Raw genomic sequence first — 19,135 nt, 5'->3', positions numbered from 1 at the left:
CGTTGGAGTTTTGCAGGAGTTTAGTGGGAAGTGTGTGTGGGAGCCTGGAACAAGCCCCTGTGATCACAAGGAGCCTGGTAGAAGTCCTGGGTGTGTGCTCAGTGCAAGGAGCTCCTGGTTCTCAGTGAACAAATTCGTTCCCTTGAGACCAAGGTGGCGGATCTGGAGAAGCTCAGAGAGACAAAGAGAAGCATGTGGACGAGACCTTCAGGGACGTGGTAGAGGCATCCCACTCCAGGGATAATAGCTCCTCTGCTGTCAGGGAGAATGAAGGTCTAGGGCAAGGAGGACCTTGATCTGAGGAAAAGGGAAATGCTCCTTTAGAAGGGACCCCTTCCATGGATGATGAGCCCATATCCTCTTGCACAGGGGATACTCCTCGGGGGGGGGGGCTCCTTGTAGTGGGCAATTTGATCATTAGAGGTATAAAGAGATGGGTTTGTGACGTGTTGACTGCATGGTGACCTGCCTGCCTGGTGCGAAGGTTGCGGACATCACGCAGCATCTAGATAGACTGTTAGGCAGTGCTGGGGAGGAGACAGCTGTCGTGGTGTACGTCGGCACCAACCAGGTGGGGAAATGTAGTCAGGAGATCCTGGAAGCCAAAATTAGGCTGATAAGTAGCATGCTGAAGTTGAGGACCCTCAAGGTAACATTCTAAAAAATGCTACCTGTTCCACATGCAGGTACAGTGAGACAGGCAGAGCTGAGGGGTTTCAATGAGTGGATGAGATGTTGGTGCCAGGAGGAGGGGTCTAGATTTGTTAGGCACTGGGACACATTTTGGGGCAAGCAAGGCCTGTAAAAAAGGGATGGGCTGCACTTGAACCAAGATGGAACAAGACTGCTGGTGCTTAAAATAAAAAAGGTTGCAGAGCAGCTTTTAAAGTGACACCTGGGGAACAGCCGATGGGAGCTGGGCAGTATCCCGTTTGGCAAAAGCCATCCTTTAAAGTGTGAGGGTGCAAAGGATTCAGATAAAACAGAAGGGGACAGAGCAGAAATGCATAAAGAGCAGACAGGAGCCTGTGCCAGCAGATCAAAGGGTCAAAAGAAAGATGAGGTGATAGATTCAGTGTATAGGTGCTTATATGCCAATGCTACAAGTCTCCGAACCAAGATGGGTGAGCTGGAGTGCTTGGTTGCTAACACAGAAATTGATATAGTTCTGGAGAAGCTCAGAGAGACAAAGATCTGGAGTCAGCTGCCTGGAGGGGGTGGAGTCAGCCCCAGCACAGTACTTCCAGTGACTGTTGCTGGTGTGTGTCTTATGTTTCTTTTTAGAATGTGAGCCCTTTGGGGACAGGGAGCCATCTTATTTGTTTGTTATCTCTCTTTGTAAACCGCCCTGAGCCATTTTTGGAAGGGTGGTAAAGAAATCGAATTATTATTATTATTATTATTATTAGGAAGAAGAAGAAGAAGAAGAAGAAGAAGAAGAAGAAGAAGAAGAAGAAGAAGAAGAAGAAGAAGAAGAAGAAGAAGAAGAAGAAATAAGTTGCTCAGGTGCAGGTGGAGGAGGTGTTGGAAATAGAGGATACCACTGTTGCTGAACTGTTTCAAAATCAAAACCAGGCAACCACCCCTTTGCCTTCACCTCAAAAACCCAAATGCCGTTTAACAGAAAAGCAACAAGAACTAAAGCAAAAAATAACTGAGCACATGAACCAAACAACCACCAGGGTTCGACTTCCAGCTCTAAAAACAGTCGTCAAAAAACAACTTGCTCAGGTATTAAAAGATGTCAATGCTGCACTTGCAGAAATAACAACCAATAATTTGCAAGAAACAAACCAACTAATGTAGAGTGCAGCAACAATAACAACCCAAGAGCTCGGATATAAGATCAATGGACCTGTAAAAAAAGAAAGTAGTACAGCACCTAAATGGAAGATTAGATTAGAAAATAAAATCTCCAGGCTTAGATCAGATGCTAGTAAATTGAAAAATATGAAAGACAAGAAGCTGAAGAATGAAAACACCAAACAGTATCTGATCCAAAAATACCACCTAGATTCAAGGAAAATTAGAGAAGTCCTGGAAATAATAAAGCAGCAAATAACAACAGTGTCAAAGAAGATTAGCAGATATGAAGCCAGAACTACACAACAGAGGCAGAATCTCCAATTCCAGTCGAATCAGAGACGTTTCTACCAAAGCATAGAAGGAGAAACGGCAAGAAACACAGAAACACCAAATAAAGAAGAAACAGTGCAATTCTGGGGGAAATTATGGGACAATCCAATAGATTATAATAAAAAAGCAGGCTGGATGAAAGAGGTCAAAAAATGTAACCAACAAATGCAAGATCTAATAATAACACCAGAATTAATAAGTGAAAGTGCAAAGAAAATTAAAAATTGGACTGCTCCAGGCGACGATGAACTGCATGGATTTTGGCTTAAACACCTAACAAGCCTTCATAAACAACTATCCAAACAGTTCAATCACATTTTGCAAGCATTTTGATAATGAACAATGGCTAACAACTGGGAAAACTCATCTCATCATGAAAGACCCAGCAAAAGGTGCAGTTCCAAGTAATTATAAGCCAATAACCTTTCTGCCAACCATGTTCAAATTATTAACTGGAATAATAGCAGATGAAGTGATGCAACACTTATTAACTAACAAACAGCTTCCAGTTGAACAGAAAGGAAATTGCCCGAACACCAGAGGCACAAAAGACCAGCTGCTGACTGACAAAATGATTTTAGAAAATTTCAAGAAAAGAAAAACCAATCTAAGTGTTGCATGGATTGACTACAAGAAAGCCTTTGATTCATTGCCTCACACATGGATACTAAAATGTTTAGAAACAACTGGTGTCAGCAAAAACATTCAGATATTTATTTAAAAAGCAATGAGCATGTGGAGTACACAGTTAACAATCAATGGCAAGACACTTGGACAGGTTAGCATTAGAAGAGGCATTTTCCAAGGGGACTCACTATCCCCTCTGTTGTTTGTAATCGCCATGACCCCACTTTCACAAATACTAAACAAAACAGGCCTCGGATAACAAACATCTAAAACATCAAGTCAAATCAACCATCTGCTGTACATGGACGATCTGAAGTTGTATGGAAAGTCCCAGTCAGAAATCGAATCACTGCTAAACACTGTCCGTATATTCAGTAGTGATATAGCAATGGAGTTTGGACTAGACAAGTGTGCTGCATTAATACTGAACAGATGGAAAATAACAAAAACAGAAGAAATAGAACTGCCCAATGGAAGCAAGATCAAGAATCTGGAAGAGGAAGAACATTACAGATACTTGGGCATTCTCCAGGCTGATAACATTGCACACACTGAAGTTAAAAGAAAAATAGGAAGTGAATACATCAGGAGAGTTAGAAAAATCCTCAAGTCCAAACTCAATGGCAGGAACACCATACAAGCCATAAACACCTGGGCTATACCTGTTATCAGATACACTGCAGGAATAATAGACTGGACCCAGGCAGAGCTAGAGACGCTAGATCGTAAGACCAGGAAAATCATGACCATCAATCATGCTCTGCACCCTCACAGTGATGTCGATAGGCTATACCTCCCTCGCAGCTCAGGTGGAAGAGGAATGTTGCAAGTCCATCAAACAGTAGAGGAGGGGAAAAGAGGCCTTGAAGAATATATCAAGGACAGTGAAGAAGATGCACTTCAAATGGTCAATAATGCAAAACTATTCAACACCAATGAAACCAAGCAGGCCTACAAGAAAGAACAAGTCAAGAACCGAGCAGAAAAATGGAGAAATAAGCCCCTGCATGGTCAATATTTGCACAATATAAGTGGGAAATCAGACATCACCAAGACCTGGCAATGGCTTAAGAATGGCAACTTGAAGAAAGAAACAGAGGGTTTAATACTGGCTGCACAAGAACAGGCACTAAGAACAAATGCAATAAGAGCCAAAGTCGAAAAATCAACCACAAACAGCAAGTGCTGCCTTTGTAAAGAAGCAGATGAAACTGTGGACCACCTAATCAGCTGTTGTAAAAAGATCGCACAGACTGACTACAAACAAAGGCATGACAAAGTAGCAGGGATGATACACTGGAACATCTGCAAAAAATACAAGCTACCTGTAGCCAAAAATTGGTGGGACTATAAAATTGAAAACGTGGTCGAAAATGAAGATGCAAAAATATTATGGGACTTCCGACTACAAACAGACAAACATCTGCCACACAACACACCTGATATAACTGTTGTCAAGAAGAAAGAAAAACAAGTCAAAATAATCGACATAGCAATACCAGGGGATAGCAGAATAGAAGAAGAAGAAATAGAAAAAATCACCAAATACAAAGATCTACAAATTGAAATTGAAAGGCTGTGGCAGAAAAATACCCAAATAATCCCAGTGGTAATTGGGGCCCTGGGTGCAGTTCCAAAAGACCTTGAAGAGCACCTCAACACCGTAGGGGCCACAGAAATCACCATCAGCCAGTTACAAAAAGCAGCTTTACTGGGAACATCCTATATTCTGCGATGATATCTATAACAACAGCAACAACATTGACAATAAAATTCTGGCATCCTAGGTCCTTGGGAAGGACTCGATGTTTGGATAAAACAAACCAGTCAATAACACCTGTCTGACTGTGTAAACAAGAGATAATAATAATATAGTGGGCATAACAGAAACATGGTGGAACAGTGAGAACCAGTGGGACACTGTTATCCCTGGATATAAACTCTATAGAAAGGACAGGGAGGGACAACTTGGAGGTGGAGTAGCACTGTATGTTAAAGAAGGCATAGAATCTAACAAGCTAGAAAACCTAGATGTACGGGAGTCCTGTACAGAAACCCTATGGGTGACAATACAAGGCCTGAAAGGGAATGTGCTACTGTGGACATGCTATCGCTGTCTGGATCAAAACGTTGTCAGTGACTGAGAGTTGCAGGAGGAAATCAGGGAGGCATCAAGGAGAGGCAGGGCTGTAATAATGGGTGACTTCAATTACCCACACATAGACTGGGTAAATTCACTGTCAGATAATGAAAAACAGGTCATATTTCTGGATACGCTGAATGACTGTGCCCTAGAACAGTTGGTCTTGGAACCAACCAGAGAGAAGGCAACTTTGGACTTAATCCTGAGTGGCACCCAAGACCTGGTGAGTGATGTCAGTGTCATCAACCCTTTAGGGACGAGTGACCATAGTGCCATCAAATTTAGCATACATGCAGGGAGAGAATCACAGAATTCTAACACAGACATTTTGAATTTCAGAAGAGGAAACTTCTCCAAAATGAGGAGTATGGTGAAAAGAAAACTGAAAGGGAAAAGCCGGAGAGTCACGCAGGCACAGGAGATCACTAGAGAGGAAGCCGAAGTGCTGGCTCAGGGAAGCCTGATTGGCTGCTGGTATATATATATACATATATATATATATGCCATATATATTTGGTAGTCTCTTAATTGCTCAAGGGCTGTTTGCAACGTTCGCTGGCTGCAGACAGTGTGCCATTGAATTCCTAAACTTTGTCCAAGTTCCAGTTTGCCTTGTTTATGCTTCCTGCTTTGTTCTGTTAATTCCTTGCTTCTGTTGTCCTTTGCTATTTTCATGCCTTTGCTCTGTGTTTTCTTTCACTTATTACTCAGTTATTGTTAGAGGGAGGTACCTAGTGCAGTTCAGGGGACTTAATTCATTTGCTGTTTTTCTTTGTGAGCCTTTTATTTTTCACTCATGCAGTTCAGCTGCCGCTTTCTGTTAACTCACCAGGGAGTGCTGAAGAGGGTTGTAAATTCTGTTGGGTTAGCCGAGCTAACAGATTTACGACACATGGCTACAACACCTGGGGCTATTTAGTTTAGAAAGAAGATGACTGTGGGGAGACATGATAGAGGTCTATAAAACCATGCATGGTGTGGAGAAAGTGGACAGAGAGAAATTCTTCTCCCTCTCACATAACACTAGAACCAGTGGTCATCCCATGAAATTGATTGCCAGGAAATTTAGGACCAATAAATGGAAGTACTTTTTCATACAACACATAATCAACTTGTGCAGTTCTCTGCCACGAGATATGGTGATAGCCAACAACCTGGATGGCTTTAAGAGGAGTTTGGATAACTTTATGGAGGAGAGGTCTATCATCGGCTACTAGTTGGAGGGCTAAAGGCCACCTCTAGCCTCAAAGACAGGATGCCTCTGAGTACCAGTTACAGAGGAGTAACAGCAGGAGAGAGGGCATGCCCTCAACTTCTGCCTGTGGCTTCCAGCGGCATCTGGTGGGCCACTGTGTGAAAAAGGTTGTTTGACTAGATGGGCTTTGGGCCTGATCCAGCAGGGCTGTTTTATGTTCTTATGTACCTTTCCTTTTTTCATGGACCCCGCTGAATGTACCACATGGGCCCTCAAGAGGCATGCACCCCCCAGTTAAGAACCCCTGGGATAAGTCACAATAGCAATACCTGCCACACTTATCAGCCAGGAAAGCAAAGCAAAGGGACCCCAGGAGGCCTCCAACTGGGAAGATAGCTACAGTGAGCTCCCTATAAAATATGTTTGTATCCCATCTGAAATTTTGGAAGGTTACGTTGTCCAATTCCTCCTCAATCTAAAAGATAAAAGCATAACTGGTGTTAAAGCTTTGGGACATGTTGTGTAGTCTCCTGTGTAATCTTTAACAAATAGTTCCAGAGTGGTCTTTAATAAGCAACAACATTTAACTTAACACATTTACTAAACCATTTGGAAGCAGCTTGCCTAGGGAGCAAGAGGCTGTTAGTTTGAATCCCCGCCAGTGTGCTTCCCAGACTGTGCCTAGCAAATATATATTTGTAGTCACCTATATTGGGCAGCAGTGATTTAGGAAGGTGCTGGAGGTAGAAGCTCACTTTAGTGACAATGGCAAAGGCATCATCTCATACTGTGCAGGAGGAAGGCAAAGGTAAACCATTCCTGTATTCTACCAAGAAAACCACATGGCTCTGTGGTCACCAGGAGTCAACACCAAATCAACAGCACAATCTTTCCTTTCTTTTTGTTTCCTACCCATTTCTGTCTCAGAGTCTCTGTTTGTACTATTACTTCCTATCTCTGCTACCATTTCCTGTCTCTGCTGCACCGACTGCTGGGATCTGTAGTACTGCAGGAAACTGTAAGCAGCTACATTACATCTCTCCCTTTGTTGGATTAAACAAACAGTAAACACAATCAAACTTTAAAAACATTTTTGAAAATAGGCTTCTTCCTAACATGCTGCCAAAACCTATATAACCATATCCTTAAATCTGGAGGGTCTTTTAACTACTCATCCTCTTCTCAGTCTCCTCTGGGGCTGGATCTATATCAGGAGTATCATTTTCATTAACTGTTCTGCTATCACTATTCTCAGAGTTCCTCAGTGTCCTGCATCAAAGGGGTAGACAAATCCAAATTACTAGGGCCTACTAAATCATCATATTTCCGTTGACATGGGACTTTTCTCAGAAGTTTGATGTTTCTAATAAAAACATTGCCATCTTGAGCGTTGACAAGTTCAAAGGGAGACTCTAACTTGCTCCAAAGGATAACACAGTATACATTTTTGTATGCCAACTGAAGTTTGTCACCTGTAGTATTGCTAGCAACTAGGGATGTACACAAAACTGGTTTTGCTGGTTTGGTTTGAATCCGAGCCAGTTTTGAATCAACCCAGCCCTGTTCTCTTTTGGTTCTGTTTGAACCATACCCGGTCAACCCAGTCAAATGTGCTGTACTGAAGCTCTAAAACAATGCAGTAATGTTGCTTTACTGATAGCATCATCTTCCTTATCTAAGTTGGTAGCAATTTCATAGAATGCAAAGGGGACAACCCATAGCTTGTACTCAGTGTACAGGTAATATGCATTAATATTTAGGCTGTGGGGCTGCAAGGCCAGCGTGGGCCATAACTGATGCAATTGTCTGATATCCCAGTTTTGTCACCACTTCTTGTGCGGTCTCCTGTTTAATCTTTAGCAAATAGCTCCAGAGTTGTAAATTATATTAATTTAATAAGCAACAACATTTAATCTATGTATTAAGCCTTTTTTTCTACCAGTCTTTCTTTGTACTGTGACTTCCTGTCTCTCTTGCTCAGAGTGCTGGGAACTGTAGTACTGCAGGAAACTATGTAAGCAGCTACACTATAGGACAGTATTCCTCAGCGTTTTTGGAGTCATGGACTGGTACATTCTTGGTGTGCAGTTTCCCGGACCAGCAGTTAGTAAAAGGGTTAGCCTCCTCAGCCCCAACTCCAGGCCCCCCAAAACAATTTTGGGCTGGTAGGGGCCACCGCTGGGAGATCTCTGGAGCTCATTTCCAGGCAGCCCTCCTTGCTTGATAATGTTCATTTGAGGAAGCTAAATTAACGTTACCCAGCAACTAGGGCTGCCTGCCTAGAAATGAGCTCCGGAGAGCTCACCCGGGCTCCATGGATCCCAAGCCTCACCCTTTTACATGTGAGGGACCCGTACCCTCACGGACCGGTACCCAACAGCTCATGGACCAGCACTGGTCCATGGACCAGTGGTTGAGAAACACTGCTATAGGGCACATTATTGGGCAAAAAACTGGGCTTGCTAAACCTGGCTGCCCAGTGAGGGTACCTGTATGATTCACCTGTTTTACTCCGTCAAACATTAAAAAATTTTCAGGGCTGGCTCCAAAAAAATGGCTGCAATTATTTGATCTTAATCAAGGATAAATTTGTTCCTGCAACTCTTACAAGGCCTGATTACTCCCTCGGTACAAACATAATATATTGGAGTGGACATACATGTATATAAACAATCTTAAGATTGTTCTATATCAGGGATTCTCAGTGTTGGGTCTCCGGATGTATTTGGACTTCAGCTCCCACAATCCCTAGCCCCAGTGACCTTTGGCTGGGGATTATGGGAGTTGAAGTCCAATAACATCTGAGGACCCAACGTTGAGAATCCCTCTTCTATATGACCATTTAGCATCAGTTTCCCCCTCATGGTGGTAGGCAGTCCAGTTTGCAAAAGATCAGTCCAGGCTTCCCTGAGCCCTGGTCAAATGTAGCCACGCCTCCTCCTAATTTGGGCCCTGTCAAAGGCCTTCATTTCCTTCAGACTACTTTACTTCTCAAGATTGGCCAACCTAAGACCCGCCAGCAGCTATTGGATTACAAATCCCACCATCTCTATTATTGGCTATTGTAGCTGGGAATGATGGGAGTTTTAGCCCGACAACAGCTATAGCATCTCACGTCAACAATCAATCCTCTAGGCTTTCCTCCCTCTCCAAGAAGGGAGAGAACAGATCAGCACAGAAACCATTTGTCCATTTTCTCTCCACATTAGAAGCCAACCCCGGAAGCAGGTATGTGCTGGGCATGGGAGGGGATGCTGATTGTGTTCACAAAATAAAGGGGATTTCTGGTGAACCTCTAAAATTATGTCATAGTTATAGTTAGTTGGTGGTGAATGAAAGGCATTTTGTTCCTCTCAGTAGCGATATCTACGTGGCTGAACTGCAGCATTGAAACTAGGTTCTGCTTCTAGGTCAGTGTAAGGCCTGACTCAAATGGGCTCTTTTCTTGGGTTAGCTACATACAGATACTGGAGATGGAGTCCCAAAGTTGCTGAATTTTGTATTTCCAAAGAAGGATTCTTGGCGCACATTTTCTTAGGAGTAAGTCCTATTGAAATTCATGCTTCTTACTCTTGAGTAGATATGTACAAGAGCATGCTCCTAAGTCGCTTCTCTGGCTCTGCATGCCTTACTATAATAATCATTGGAGACTCTGAGTACAATTAGTATTGTACCATGTACCATTGTAGTATGAGGCTATTTACTGATATCTTATAGAAACGTTTTAAGGCACACTTCTTAGTCTGCAAGAACTTTTCTACTATTATTTTAAGATTGAAACAGCCTGTCTAGACTGAGCTGGTCATTGTAGCGTTTTTGGAATATATGTGGTCTTGGACTTTTTGTCTGCTGTGTACATTGTGTGTGGCCGTATTCACACATAAGCAGAGTTAAACATGGCTGAGGTTGGAACTCCAGTACGCCCAAACTTGTGAAGCCAAGGTTATGGGCTGAAAGCGACCTCCGGTTTGCTTTGCCAAACTCCAAATTGAACCTTTGGTTATCTCTAAAGTTCACCGCTGAAACCTGAGGTTTGGCTGCCAAGGCGTTACGTTCGACTCCTGGCGCAGCCATAACTGTGGTTTTGAGCCAATTTCCAAACCACAATCATAGAGCTGGTGGCGCAGATCCACCCAAGCACGTGGTCGCTCCAGAACTTTGGCACTTCTTGTTGGCAGCCTCTCAGAGAACTAGCCCCACCCTTCCTGTCAACTCTGCAGCTATGGAGTTGCCAGGCTACAGGGATGCTGCCACCCACGCCCCATCCAGGACTTGTCAGCCCATCAAGCTGAACAGTTGCTCAGGGGCATCCCCTCTTCACACTCCGTCCTTTGCTCTCCCACCTCCAGGTCTGACAAGTGGTATGGAAAGGGCACAGGATGACAGGACGGGCACTGCGTGCTTTGCTCCCTGAGAAGGGAGCAACAGTGATGTGTGTTCACAAGCACAAAACAGACCTATTCTCGACATAAGCAGGGCATGCCATCACAGCGCTTGGGAGGGGAGCAAACGTTGGGGGGGGGCAGGGTTGGATAGAAAAGCTGAACGGTTGAACAGGAAAGGTAGACCAAGCGGGGGACCTTGAGCAGCAAAGTTCTATTTTTTCACATATAGGTTGGGGAAAGCAGCTCCAGCCCCTACCCCTTCGGAGTTATCGGTCCCTAGCTTACTCATGAGAAGAGCCATCTGGGAGGACTAACTGCAGATTCACGAGATGATACTCTAGTTGCACTAGGTGCTACTCTCAGTGCATGCTACAAAATTAGCCCATTATCCCATGGACCACTCTCTCACATGAGTGGCAGCCTATGGGGGCTCGATACCGAGCCAGGATGCTCCATCATACAGCAAAGTTGCAGGGACGGGAACTTGGGCGAGTGTTGTCCCGGACTCGGAAACTGCTGCCAGTCTGGATTATGCTACCAGTTCATTCTATAGCACTTGTAGAGGAGTGTTTCAGATGAAGCCCACCCCCATGTGATTAGGGCTGGCTTCAGCACATTTCCCTTGGCTCTAGGACCCAGTCTCCAAATTTAGGCACCTCTGCTCCACAGGGGCTGGACTTACTGCTTGCCCTCAGAAATACCCTACGCTCCATGGGAGGGCAGACATGTCACCTTGCTTGCTCATTCCTTCTCCTGCTCGCATCCCTCTGGCTCAGGCAGGCAATGGACCGATGTGACCAGGAGGAGTGGGGAGCAACTTGACCCCACCTTGCTTGCTCACCTGGCCTTGTCCATCCATCCCCTGGCTCCAGTGCCACACTTCAATTTCCAGGTGCCATGGTAAACTGGCACCTAGGAATTGTTGAGCCCTGGATTAGGGAAAGGTGCCCTGACATTCTGGGAGGGGGTCAGAAATACATGAATATACACCCTCATCATGTGTGTTTGGGCCGGTCAGAGCAGTATAATCTGAACTTAGCATCCCTCTCTGCAGCTGAAGGCGAACTATCTGAATCCCCCTCACTTCCTCACAATGCCCAGCCCCATACAGGAAGTCCTCACACTTGAGACACAACTGGTTCCTGGAAACTCTGTCCTAAGTCAAAGCCTCTGAACCCGGAACCTATTTTTCCATAGGAAACAAAATGGTGGTTTGGTTCCTCAACCAAGTCCGGACACATTCCTCCCCACCACCTCACCCTGTTGCTGCTAAAGCTGACAATGTATCAGTCACAGATGTAGAAACATGCAATAGATGTTGGGAAATCTGAAGTTTGCTCATCCTTGCCACCCACTACCTTCCTGGTCCCCCCCATGGCTCTCACCTTTCCAAGAAGGAAGGAGATAATTGGGTTGCTCTGCTCCTCCTCCTCCTGGGCAATAGTTAGACAGGGGAGGAAAGAGAGTGGGCAGGAAGCAGCATAAGGACTGTGAATGCCCTGGGTTCTTTTTTCTCTTGCCATCACAGCACAGCCGCTGCACCTGGGTGATTTCCAGATTACTCACTAGAACTGTTGCGACAGGCTTCAGTTTGGCAGGATCAAATTGAAAATAACCCCCAGAATCTACAATGGAAAATACAGCTACTTTTTTGCAATCGACATACAGTGTCATAGCATTAAATCACAGTGATAAAATCCCAAACAGGGCATCTGAAATGTGAACGGCACCCTGCTGACAGCGGAGGGACTGTTGTGTCACAACACAGGAAGTCTGGAAGCAGAGTTAGCAGCTACAGTTATAGGGGTTAATCTGGAAAGCGCCCTGGAGGAGGAGGAGTTGAAGCAATGGCCTTGTGGATGGGTGAGTCAGCCCAGGGGAGGAGCCACCGGTGACCAGACGGGTTCGAAGAACCTGGGCCGCTGCCCTTGTAAGGCAGGGAGAGCCACTCCTGGCCACGCTGCAAACGCAGGACTGGCCGATTTAGCTCCCAGATGGGGCTGCACAGCCCTGTTTGGGAGCTAAACCACACCCCCATATCTGATGTCAGATGTGGGGGCAGGGTTAAATGCTCTCTGCATCTGCTGTCAGATGCAGGGGGTGGGGCTAGGGGGCGGCGACAGAACCCAGGCCACTGCTGGCCTCCCTCCACCCCTGAGTCAGCCAGTTGCTCTGCAGCCTCAGATGAAGCAGCAGCTGCCCCAGGACTGCCAGGCCCAATGTCAGTATGAGCCTGAAATGCCATTGTTGTCGCCGCCGCCTCCTCCACTACCCACATACCAGCAGCAGCCTAGTGGCATCTCCCTTCCTGTGGCAGGTCTTGTAAAGCTGGAACTGCATTGTAAATTTGAAACAAGGTGGCAGTGTAGAGGTTTCCTAGCTGCCATTCATCTTAACGTGGAGCATCCTGTATCTCCAGTGACGCTTGTCACTGCTGCTGGCGTCACTCTCATTCACCTCCCAGTACTCGGTGGGTTTACTTTGTGGTGGGAAGAGACAGCAGCGACCGTGCTTCTCTCATCATGTGCACTAGTGCCAAGAGGCAACTGCTCTTCCCCCACATGAGGGATTAACTTCAAAGATTTTTTCTTAAAGCACCAAAATCTCCTGCAAAGGCAAAATGTGGAATATCCATTAACAACGGGAATAGTTGGAAGCTTATGTCTTAAGCCCTGCTCGAGGAATTCATCTGCACTATAGGGCCATCTTACCAAAGTTGGGCTGTAGAGGATCCAGAAGTTGTAACCATACTGCAAAGATCCCAAGCAAGAAATCACGGTTATCAGGATAAATGACCCTGTCAGTTCCTATAGGAAGGACAGTAGAAACTGCGGTGTGAGTGTCCAGGGCAGATAATTCATAAATGTCTTTTTAAATTAATCATGCAGTGCATTACATCTTAAATATACTTCTACATTAAAAATAAACATCTGCAGTTAATTGCAAAATAAAGAGAAGTCAGGCATTTGTAAATGCAACTTGTGCACTCTGAATAGTTCAGTTAAACTTTCTTCTTTCTCTTTTTCATAAGGATTTGCTCTATCTCATCACAAAATAACAAGTTCCATTCGAAGTGGAGTCCTGCTTAATCTCAAACACATCCCAGAGCTTTTACAAAAAGTAAGTTTGCACATTAATATTGTCTGCCATGTTGTGCCATGGAACTCTTGCCCCTTATTTTAAAAGAATAGCTTCCCAAAGGCTGGAAAATATGACAAAAATGACTGAATACACTTGACTACAAGAAGATAAACACAAAAGACCTCCAAGCTTAACCAGTCTTCATTCATTCTATGTATTAAAATACTTCAGTGTATATTAAAAAATACTGAAAGATACAGGAGCTTCTCTGTGAAATGTGGTAAAGATTTTGGGTGGGTAAGAGTCTATTGGCACATTGTTGTCTCTGTTAAAACTGGGCAAAGAGGTACATTTTTAAGGGGTAGCTCTCATATTTTTAGCAGGGGGAGAATGACTGTCCCTATTCAGTTTCATCCCTCCAGTGGCTGCTGCTAATGTCCCAAGTGTCTTTTTCTTTATGGTTATTTATTTAAAATATTTATATGCTACCCCTCCAGTACACTACTATTCAGGGCAGCTCACAACAATAAGATAAATACAATGTAAAATAAAACAAAGAAAATTAACCAAATTAAGTTAAACGAGTTAACAAGTTAAATTAAACAAGTTAAAAGTTCAGGCTAAAACCACAATCAGAATTACCACTGTTGTTTTATAAGTTTCAAAGTAAAAGTTATTTTAAAAGCTAATCATTAAGAATCATTAAAAAGCTAATCATTAAGAAGAGGGAACATGGTGAAGCTTGTTCCAAAGCTGAGGAACCACAACCGAAAAGGCCCTGTCTCTAGCCACTGCCAACCAGATCGCCACTAGTGCTGGGGCCATGAGCAGTGCCTGAGATGATGAGCGGAGGGCCCTTGCTCGTAGGGATATGCACAGAACTGGTTCAGAGGCCCTTTATGGACCTCCAAACTGGTTCAAAGGTCTGGCGGTTCGGCTGGTTCGAAGGTGGGGGCATAGCTTTAAGGACTGGGGAGGGGAGAGTGCTCTTACCCCCACACACACCATGTTTCCCCCACCCATGGGGTGGCAGCATACCTCCTGGCCACCCTGGTGCATCACGGACCAGAAGTGCCCAGAAGACACAATGTGCACGAACACATCATGCTCGCTCATGTGCACATCGCATCACGTGCACTGGGTACTTCTGAGTACTTCCAGTCCGCGACGCACCAGGTCAGCAAGGAGGTACGCTGCCACCCTGTGGGACCATTTTTAAGGACATCGCTGATAGGGGAAAGGTGGGGGTGGGGTGAGGGTAAGAGCACCCGCCCCAGTCCTTAAAGCTATTCCCCCCACCTGAGCTTATAGCTATCCCCCCAACTATGAGAACTTTTTTTTGCTTAAAAAGCAGTATATATTATTTGTATTACTATTAATTTGTGTTTGGTTGTATTATTGTGTATTGTGTGGGTGTGCAAGTGTGTGTATCTATAGACTTTAATGTAGAGTGTTGTTTGTTTGGTAATCTTGTAATACAACAAAATTATAGAAAATGGTCTGTCACAAACTCCCCCCCCCCTTATTTTGAGGGCTCTTCCCATTGTTCTAGCATTTCTCCCCGCATGCCACATCTTTAAACTTCCAACAAAATGTAATTAGAAGGCCCATCTGTAGTTTGTAGCCAGGAGCATCATTTATTTATTACAACCTTTCCAGAAACCACTGAGCCACTTCCGGACAACAATAAAAAGTGCGGAAGCAGTGCTTGTCCAAGAGTAATGGTACTCTTTCCACACATACCAGCAAGCTTCTGGAGTCTTGGGCAACAGACATCCCCACTCTGTCGATATGGGCAAGAGGGTCCTGGCACAATTTTATCAGCACCACCAGCTGGCCAGCTCTTGCTTTCTGTAAAGAATGACCTTTTGCCAGAAGAACAGAAATCACTTCTTCATGGAAAGCAAGAGCTGGCCAGCAGGTGGTGCTCAGAAAATTTGCATTAGGACCCCCCTGCTGCCCATAAAGGCAGCATATGGATTCCCACTGCTTAAGGCTACAAAAGTCTGCGAGCATGTGTGGAACGAGGGGGAATCACAATTGAAAAATACAGCTCCAGTGCTTTTTATTGCTGCCTGGAATAGCTCACAGACCTGATCCGAGACACATTTATTCAGAAATGAGCCTTGTTGATGTTATATCCTTCCGCTACCTCTTCGATATTTTTCTTTTCTTCTTTTTTACTGTCTCTGTCTCAATCCCTCTCCCCCACTCTTCTGTCTTCCCAATTTACTATCCCCCCCCCCATATTCTCATATAAATCTCAAATCCATGGCCTTGGAAATCAAGAACACATTAGCTTAGATTGTCAATGATGTATAAACCCAGAAGAACAGACAAACCCTCCAAGCTCACCTGGAAGTTTCCCATCTCCTTGCTTTCTTGGGTAGAGAACAGAAACCAGGCTCAGCTATAGGGAAAGAAGAGTGGGGTCTTGTTAGGAGCTTGTGGACTCTTTCAACTGAAGAACATAAGAACCGCCTTTCTGGATCAGGCCAAAGGCCGAACTAGTCCATCATTTACCTTGTAACAACAACCAGCCTGACGGCTCTCCAAGAGAACTCACAAGCACATCGTGGTGATGGTCTAGGAATAACCAATCTATGAATTTCCAGCTGCTGTTGGACTACAACTCCCATCATCCTCGGGCACAAAAAATTGTGGTCGGGGGTGATGAGAGTTGTAGTCTGTCAACAACTGGAGAGCCTCAGATTGGCCACCCATGATAGTCCTTGTGTGCCCCCCTAAAACATCTGGTGCTTAGAAGTATGTTGCCTCCAGGAGCAGCATCAGGGGTTGGCCACAGGGCCATCCTTAGAGAGCCCTGGCAGGGTGTGGGGCCCAGGGCAAATCAGCCAGTGTGGGGCCCCCTTCCAGTTAATTCTAATGGGGGTTAAAAGAGCGGGGCCCGGGGCAGTTGCCCTGCTTGCCATGCCCTAAGGACAGCCCTGGTTGGCCAGATCAATTCTTCCCCTCCCAGCCTCTCATCCCCCCACCCCAAGTCATTGGAGGTAATGCAGTGGTGGTGGCAGGTCCTCCTGCTTCTTCCACCCTCTGAAGAGGAGAAAGAGCTGGTACCACCACATCCCACCACCAGCCCATTGGCCAAGGAAGAGGGTGGAAATAGTCAGCCTGCTGCGCTCCTGCCTCTCTGTCCGGACCCACAGACTCTGAGCTGGGGGAGGCCGTTTTGGAGGAGGGCAGCAACAACAAGCATGGCCCAGCCAAGACCCCCCCACCCCAAGCCTACTGAAAGCTCTGGGCCAGTCACTTCTCTCTCAGCCTAACCTACTTCACAGGGTTGTTGTGAGGAGAAACCTCAGTATGTAGTACACCGCTCTGGGCTCTTTGGAGGAAGAGTGGGATAGAAAATGTAAATAATAATAATAATAGATTCAACAGACCATGAGGAGCCAGAGCTTGTTATCCCTCTTGGAGGTGCACCTGGAGAAGCCCTGGAGCTCTGGAGACCTCCCACCCTGTCTCCAGAAGGCACCATCATCCCTGAGACCCAGGAGCAGAGGTGAGCACGAGCGCTCCGTTAACCTTGTTTATTTGATCGTGTGTCAGCCGCAGCTGACACTCTGGGGGGGGGAGAGGGGGGACCCCAGGAAGGCACCGCGCACTCGTGTGGTGCCTTCCTGGGGTTTGGGGTGGCCAGGGCGCCGCATGGTGGTGCTCCCCTTCCCCGACCCACGGAGCTCCCGACAGAGCTGCAGCTGGGCACGGGAGCGCCCAACCGGAACAGCTACTCGTCTGGGCAGCCAATCTGGCCACCCAGAAACGAGCGACTGCTTGTGCGCAGGGAGAGCGGGCTAAGCATGCTCTCCCCACACAAACCCGGTCTGGCACTTCACACCAATCGTGTGAAGCACCTTAGTGACTGTCATCTTGCACTGTCAAACCACAACATTAGCAAGTGGGTAGGGCTGCAGCACACATCAAAGGTAGCCTTGGGGCTGTTGTGAATCTCCATATTCAGCAGCCCCAAGGCTTTGGGATGTGCTCCCTAGTGAAATAAGAACTTCCCCATCTCTGACAGCTTTTAAAAAGTCTTTAAAAACACATTTCTTCACCCAGGCTTTTAATTAATGGTTTAAATGCTGTTTTAATGCTGTTTTAAAGTATTGTTGGGAATTTTTAAATTGTTGTAATGTGTGTGTCCCCTGCCCCATTTCTGTCTTAACAAATGTTTTACTTTGTTTTTATTCTGTTGTAAACTGCCCAGAGACGTAAGTTTTGAGCAGTATAGAAACATTTTAATAAATAATAAATAATAAATAAATATAACTGTGCAGCCTCTTGCCTTGTGCTACTTTCATTGTTTCCATTGGCCCTGGTGGCTTTCCAATGGTTAGACTAGGCAGAATGGTGCCCTATGTGTGTACAGTGTTATATAACGCCTGGACAGGGCCCCAGTTGAAACTGTTTTCTCCAGGGTAACTGGGCTCTAAAAAGGCCCAAGCATGGGTAGCTATCGAGACGACCTACAGGCGGCCAATCCGCTCTTCGTAGGGTGATCTCCACAGAGGTGCTCAGGACAAACAGACAAAAAGCATGGAAACTAACCTAGACTCTCTTCCTGTACTGGTGAGGAGAGGAGAAGTCAACCCAGCCCAGTGTCCTCTTGAAATGAGACACTCGGAAGGTGAACGGCCTTGCGAGAGCCAATCAGGCAAAGGATGCCAGAAGGTTCCAGGATCTGCTGTTGACAGTTGGGCTCTGAGGTGAAAGGGTGTGGATCCGTATCACACTGCGCACATTCCTGACTGGCTCACTAGGGATGGCATCGCATAGCGCAGGGCTGTACCACTTTGGCCCTTCAGCTGTGGTTGGGCTACCCCCATGATTGGGCTACTCGGATCACCCCTGACTATTGGCCGCTGTGGCTGAGGACCATGGGAGTTGTAGTTCAAAAACAGCGGGAGGGCCAAACTTGTGTAGCCCTGGCATGATGGCTAAGACACTGAGCTCCGGATCAGGAAGTGCCCTATTCAGACCTCACCTCTGCCACCAGCGTGCCAGGTGGCCTTAGCCTCGCCATCTGCCATTTGGGAGTAATACTGACTGACCTGACAGGGCCATTGTTAAGATTACAATATTGTTTCTAGCAGTAGTTCAGCAACACTCACATGGAGAAAAATGCCTTCTGAGCCAAGGTTTGAAGGCGGCTCAGGCAAGTGAGCCGAGCCACAATGCTGCAGGGGGAGGAGAAGTAGTATGCAGGGTGTCTAGCTGATTTCAGCAGAGAGGAAATTCCATCCTGATATAAATATTCTGATCCATCCACCTTCCAGTCATAATACATTCAGTGAGGCTCCTTTGTAAGTACCCCAAGAGTGTTTGGGAGAAGCCACTGGATTCACGGACCAGCAACACTTACTGTACATGGAGAGACTGTAGCATCTATTTCTTTATGTAAACTGCTTTGAGAACTTTTGTGGAAAAGCAGTATATAAATAGTAATAGTAGGAGCAGCAGCAGACACTGTTTGTGAAAATCAGCACTATGTGAGACTAGTTATTGGGTGCAGAAGTGAAGGCCCTGCCCTGCTGCGTCTGGAAACCA

At 45.7% G+C, this 19,135-nt stretch overlaps 1 protein-coding gene across 7 annotated transcripts in view; it reads right to left on the bottom strand.

The window, feature by feature from the left end:
* The window catches only part of LOC128341924 (solute carrier family 2, facilitated glucose transporter member 5-like), a 50,621-nt gene extending 32,167 nt beyond the window's left edge, over positions 1–18,454 (bottom strand). Inside the window, exons 1-4 of one of the 7 annotated variants that reach the window (XM_053288581.1) lie at positions 18,137–18,454; positions 15,923–15,977; positions 13,198–13,293; positions 6,431–6,576 (exon numbers count right to left, since the gene is read on the bottom strand). In XM_053288581.1, coding sequence (XP_053144556.1) covers positions 6,431–6,576; positions 13,198–13,293; positions 15,923–15,937 — 257 coding nt within the window. In that variant the 5' untranslated portion in view covers positions 15,938–15,977; positions 18,137–18,454. Of the gene's footprint in view, positions 1–6,430; positions 6,577–8,760; positions 8,850–9,216; positions 9,333–12,766; positions 12,842–13,197; positions 13,294–15,922; positions 15,978–18,136 lie in introns of those variants that run through there. The other 6 variants (XM_053288579.1, XM_053288586.1, XM_053288582.1 and 3 more) reach the window with 6 other exon arrangements.
* Positions 18,455–19,135: the final 681 nt, after the last annotated feature.

The sequence above is a fragment of the Hemicordylus capensis genome, chromosome 2, assembly GCF_027244095.1.
Source record: "Hemicordylus capensis ecotype Gifberg chromosome 2, rHemCap1.1.pri, whole genome shotgun sequence".
Taxonomy (NCBI): Eukaryota; Metazoa; Chordata; class Lepidosauria; order Squamata; family Cordylidae; genus Hemicordylus; species Hemicordylus capensis.
This window is presented reverse-complemented; position numbering and strand designations above follow the sequence as displayed.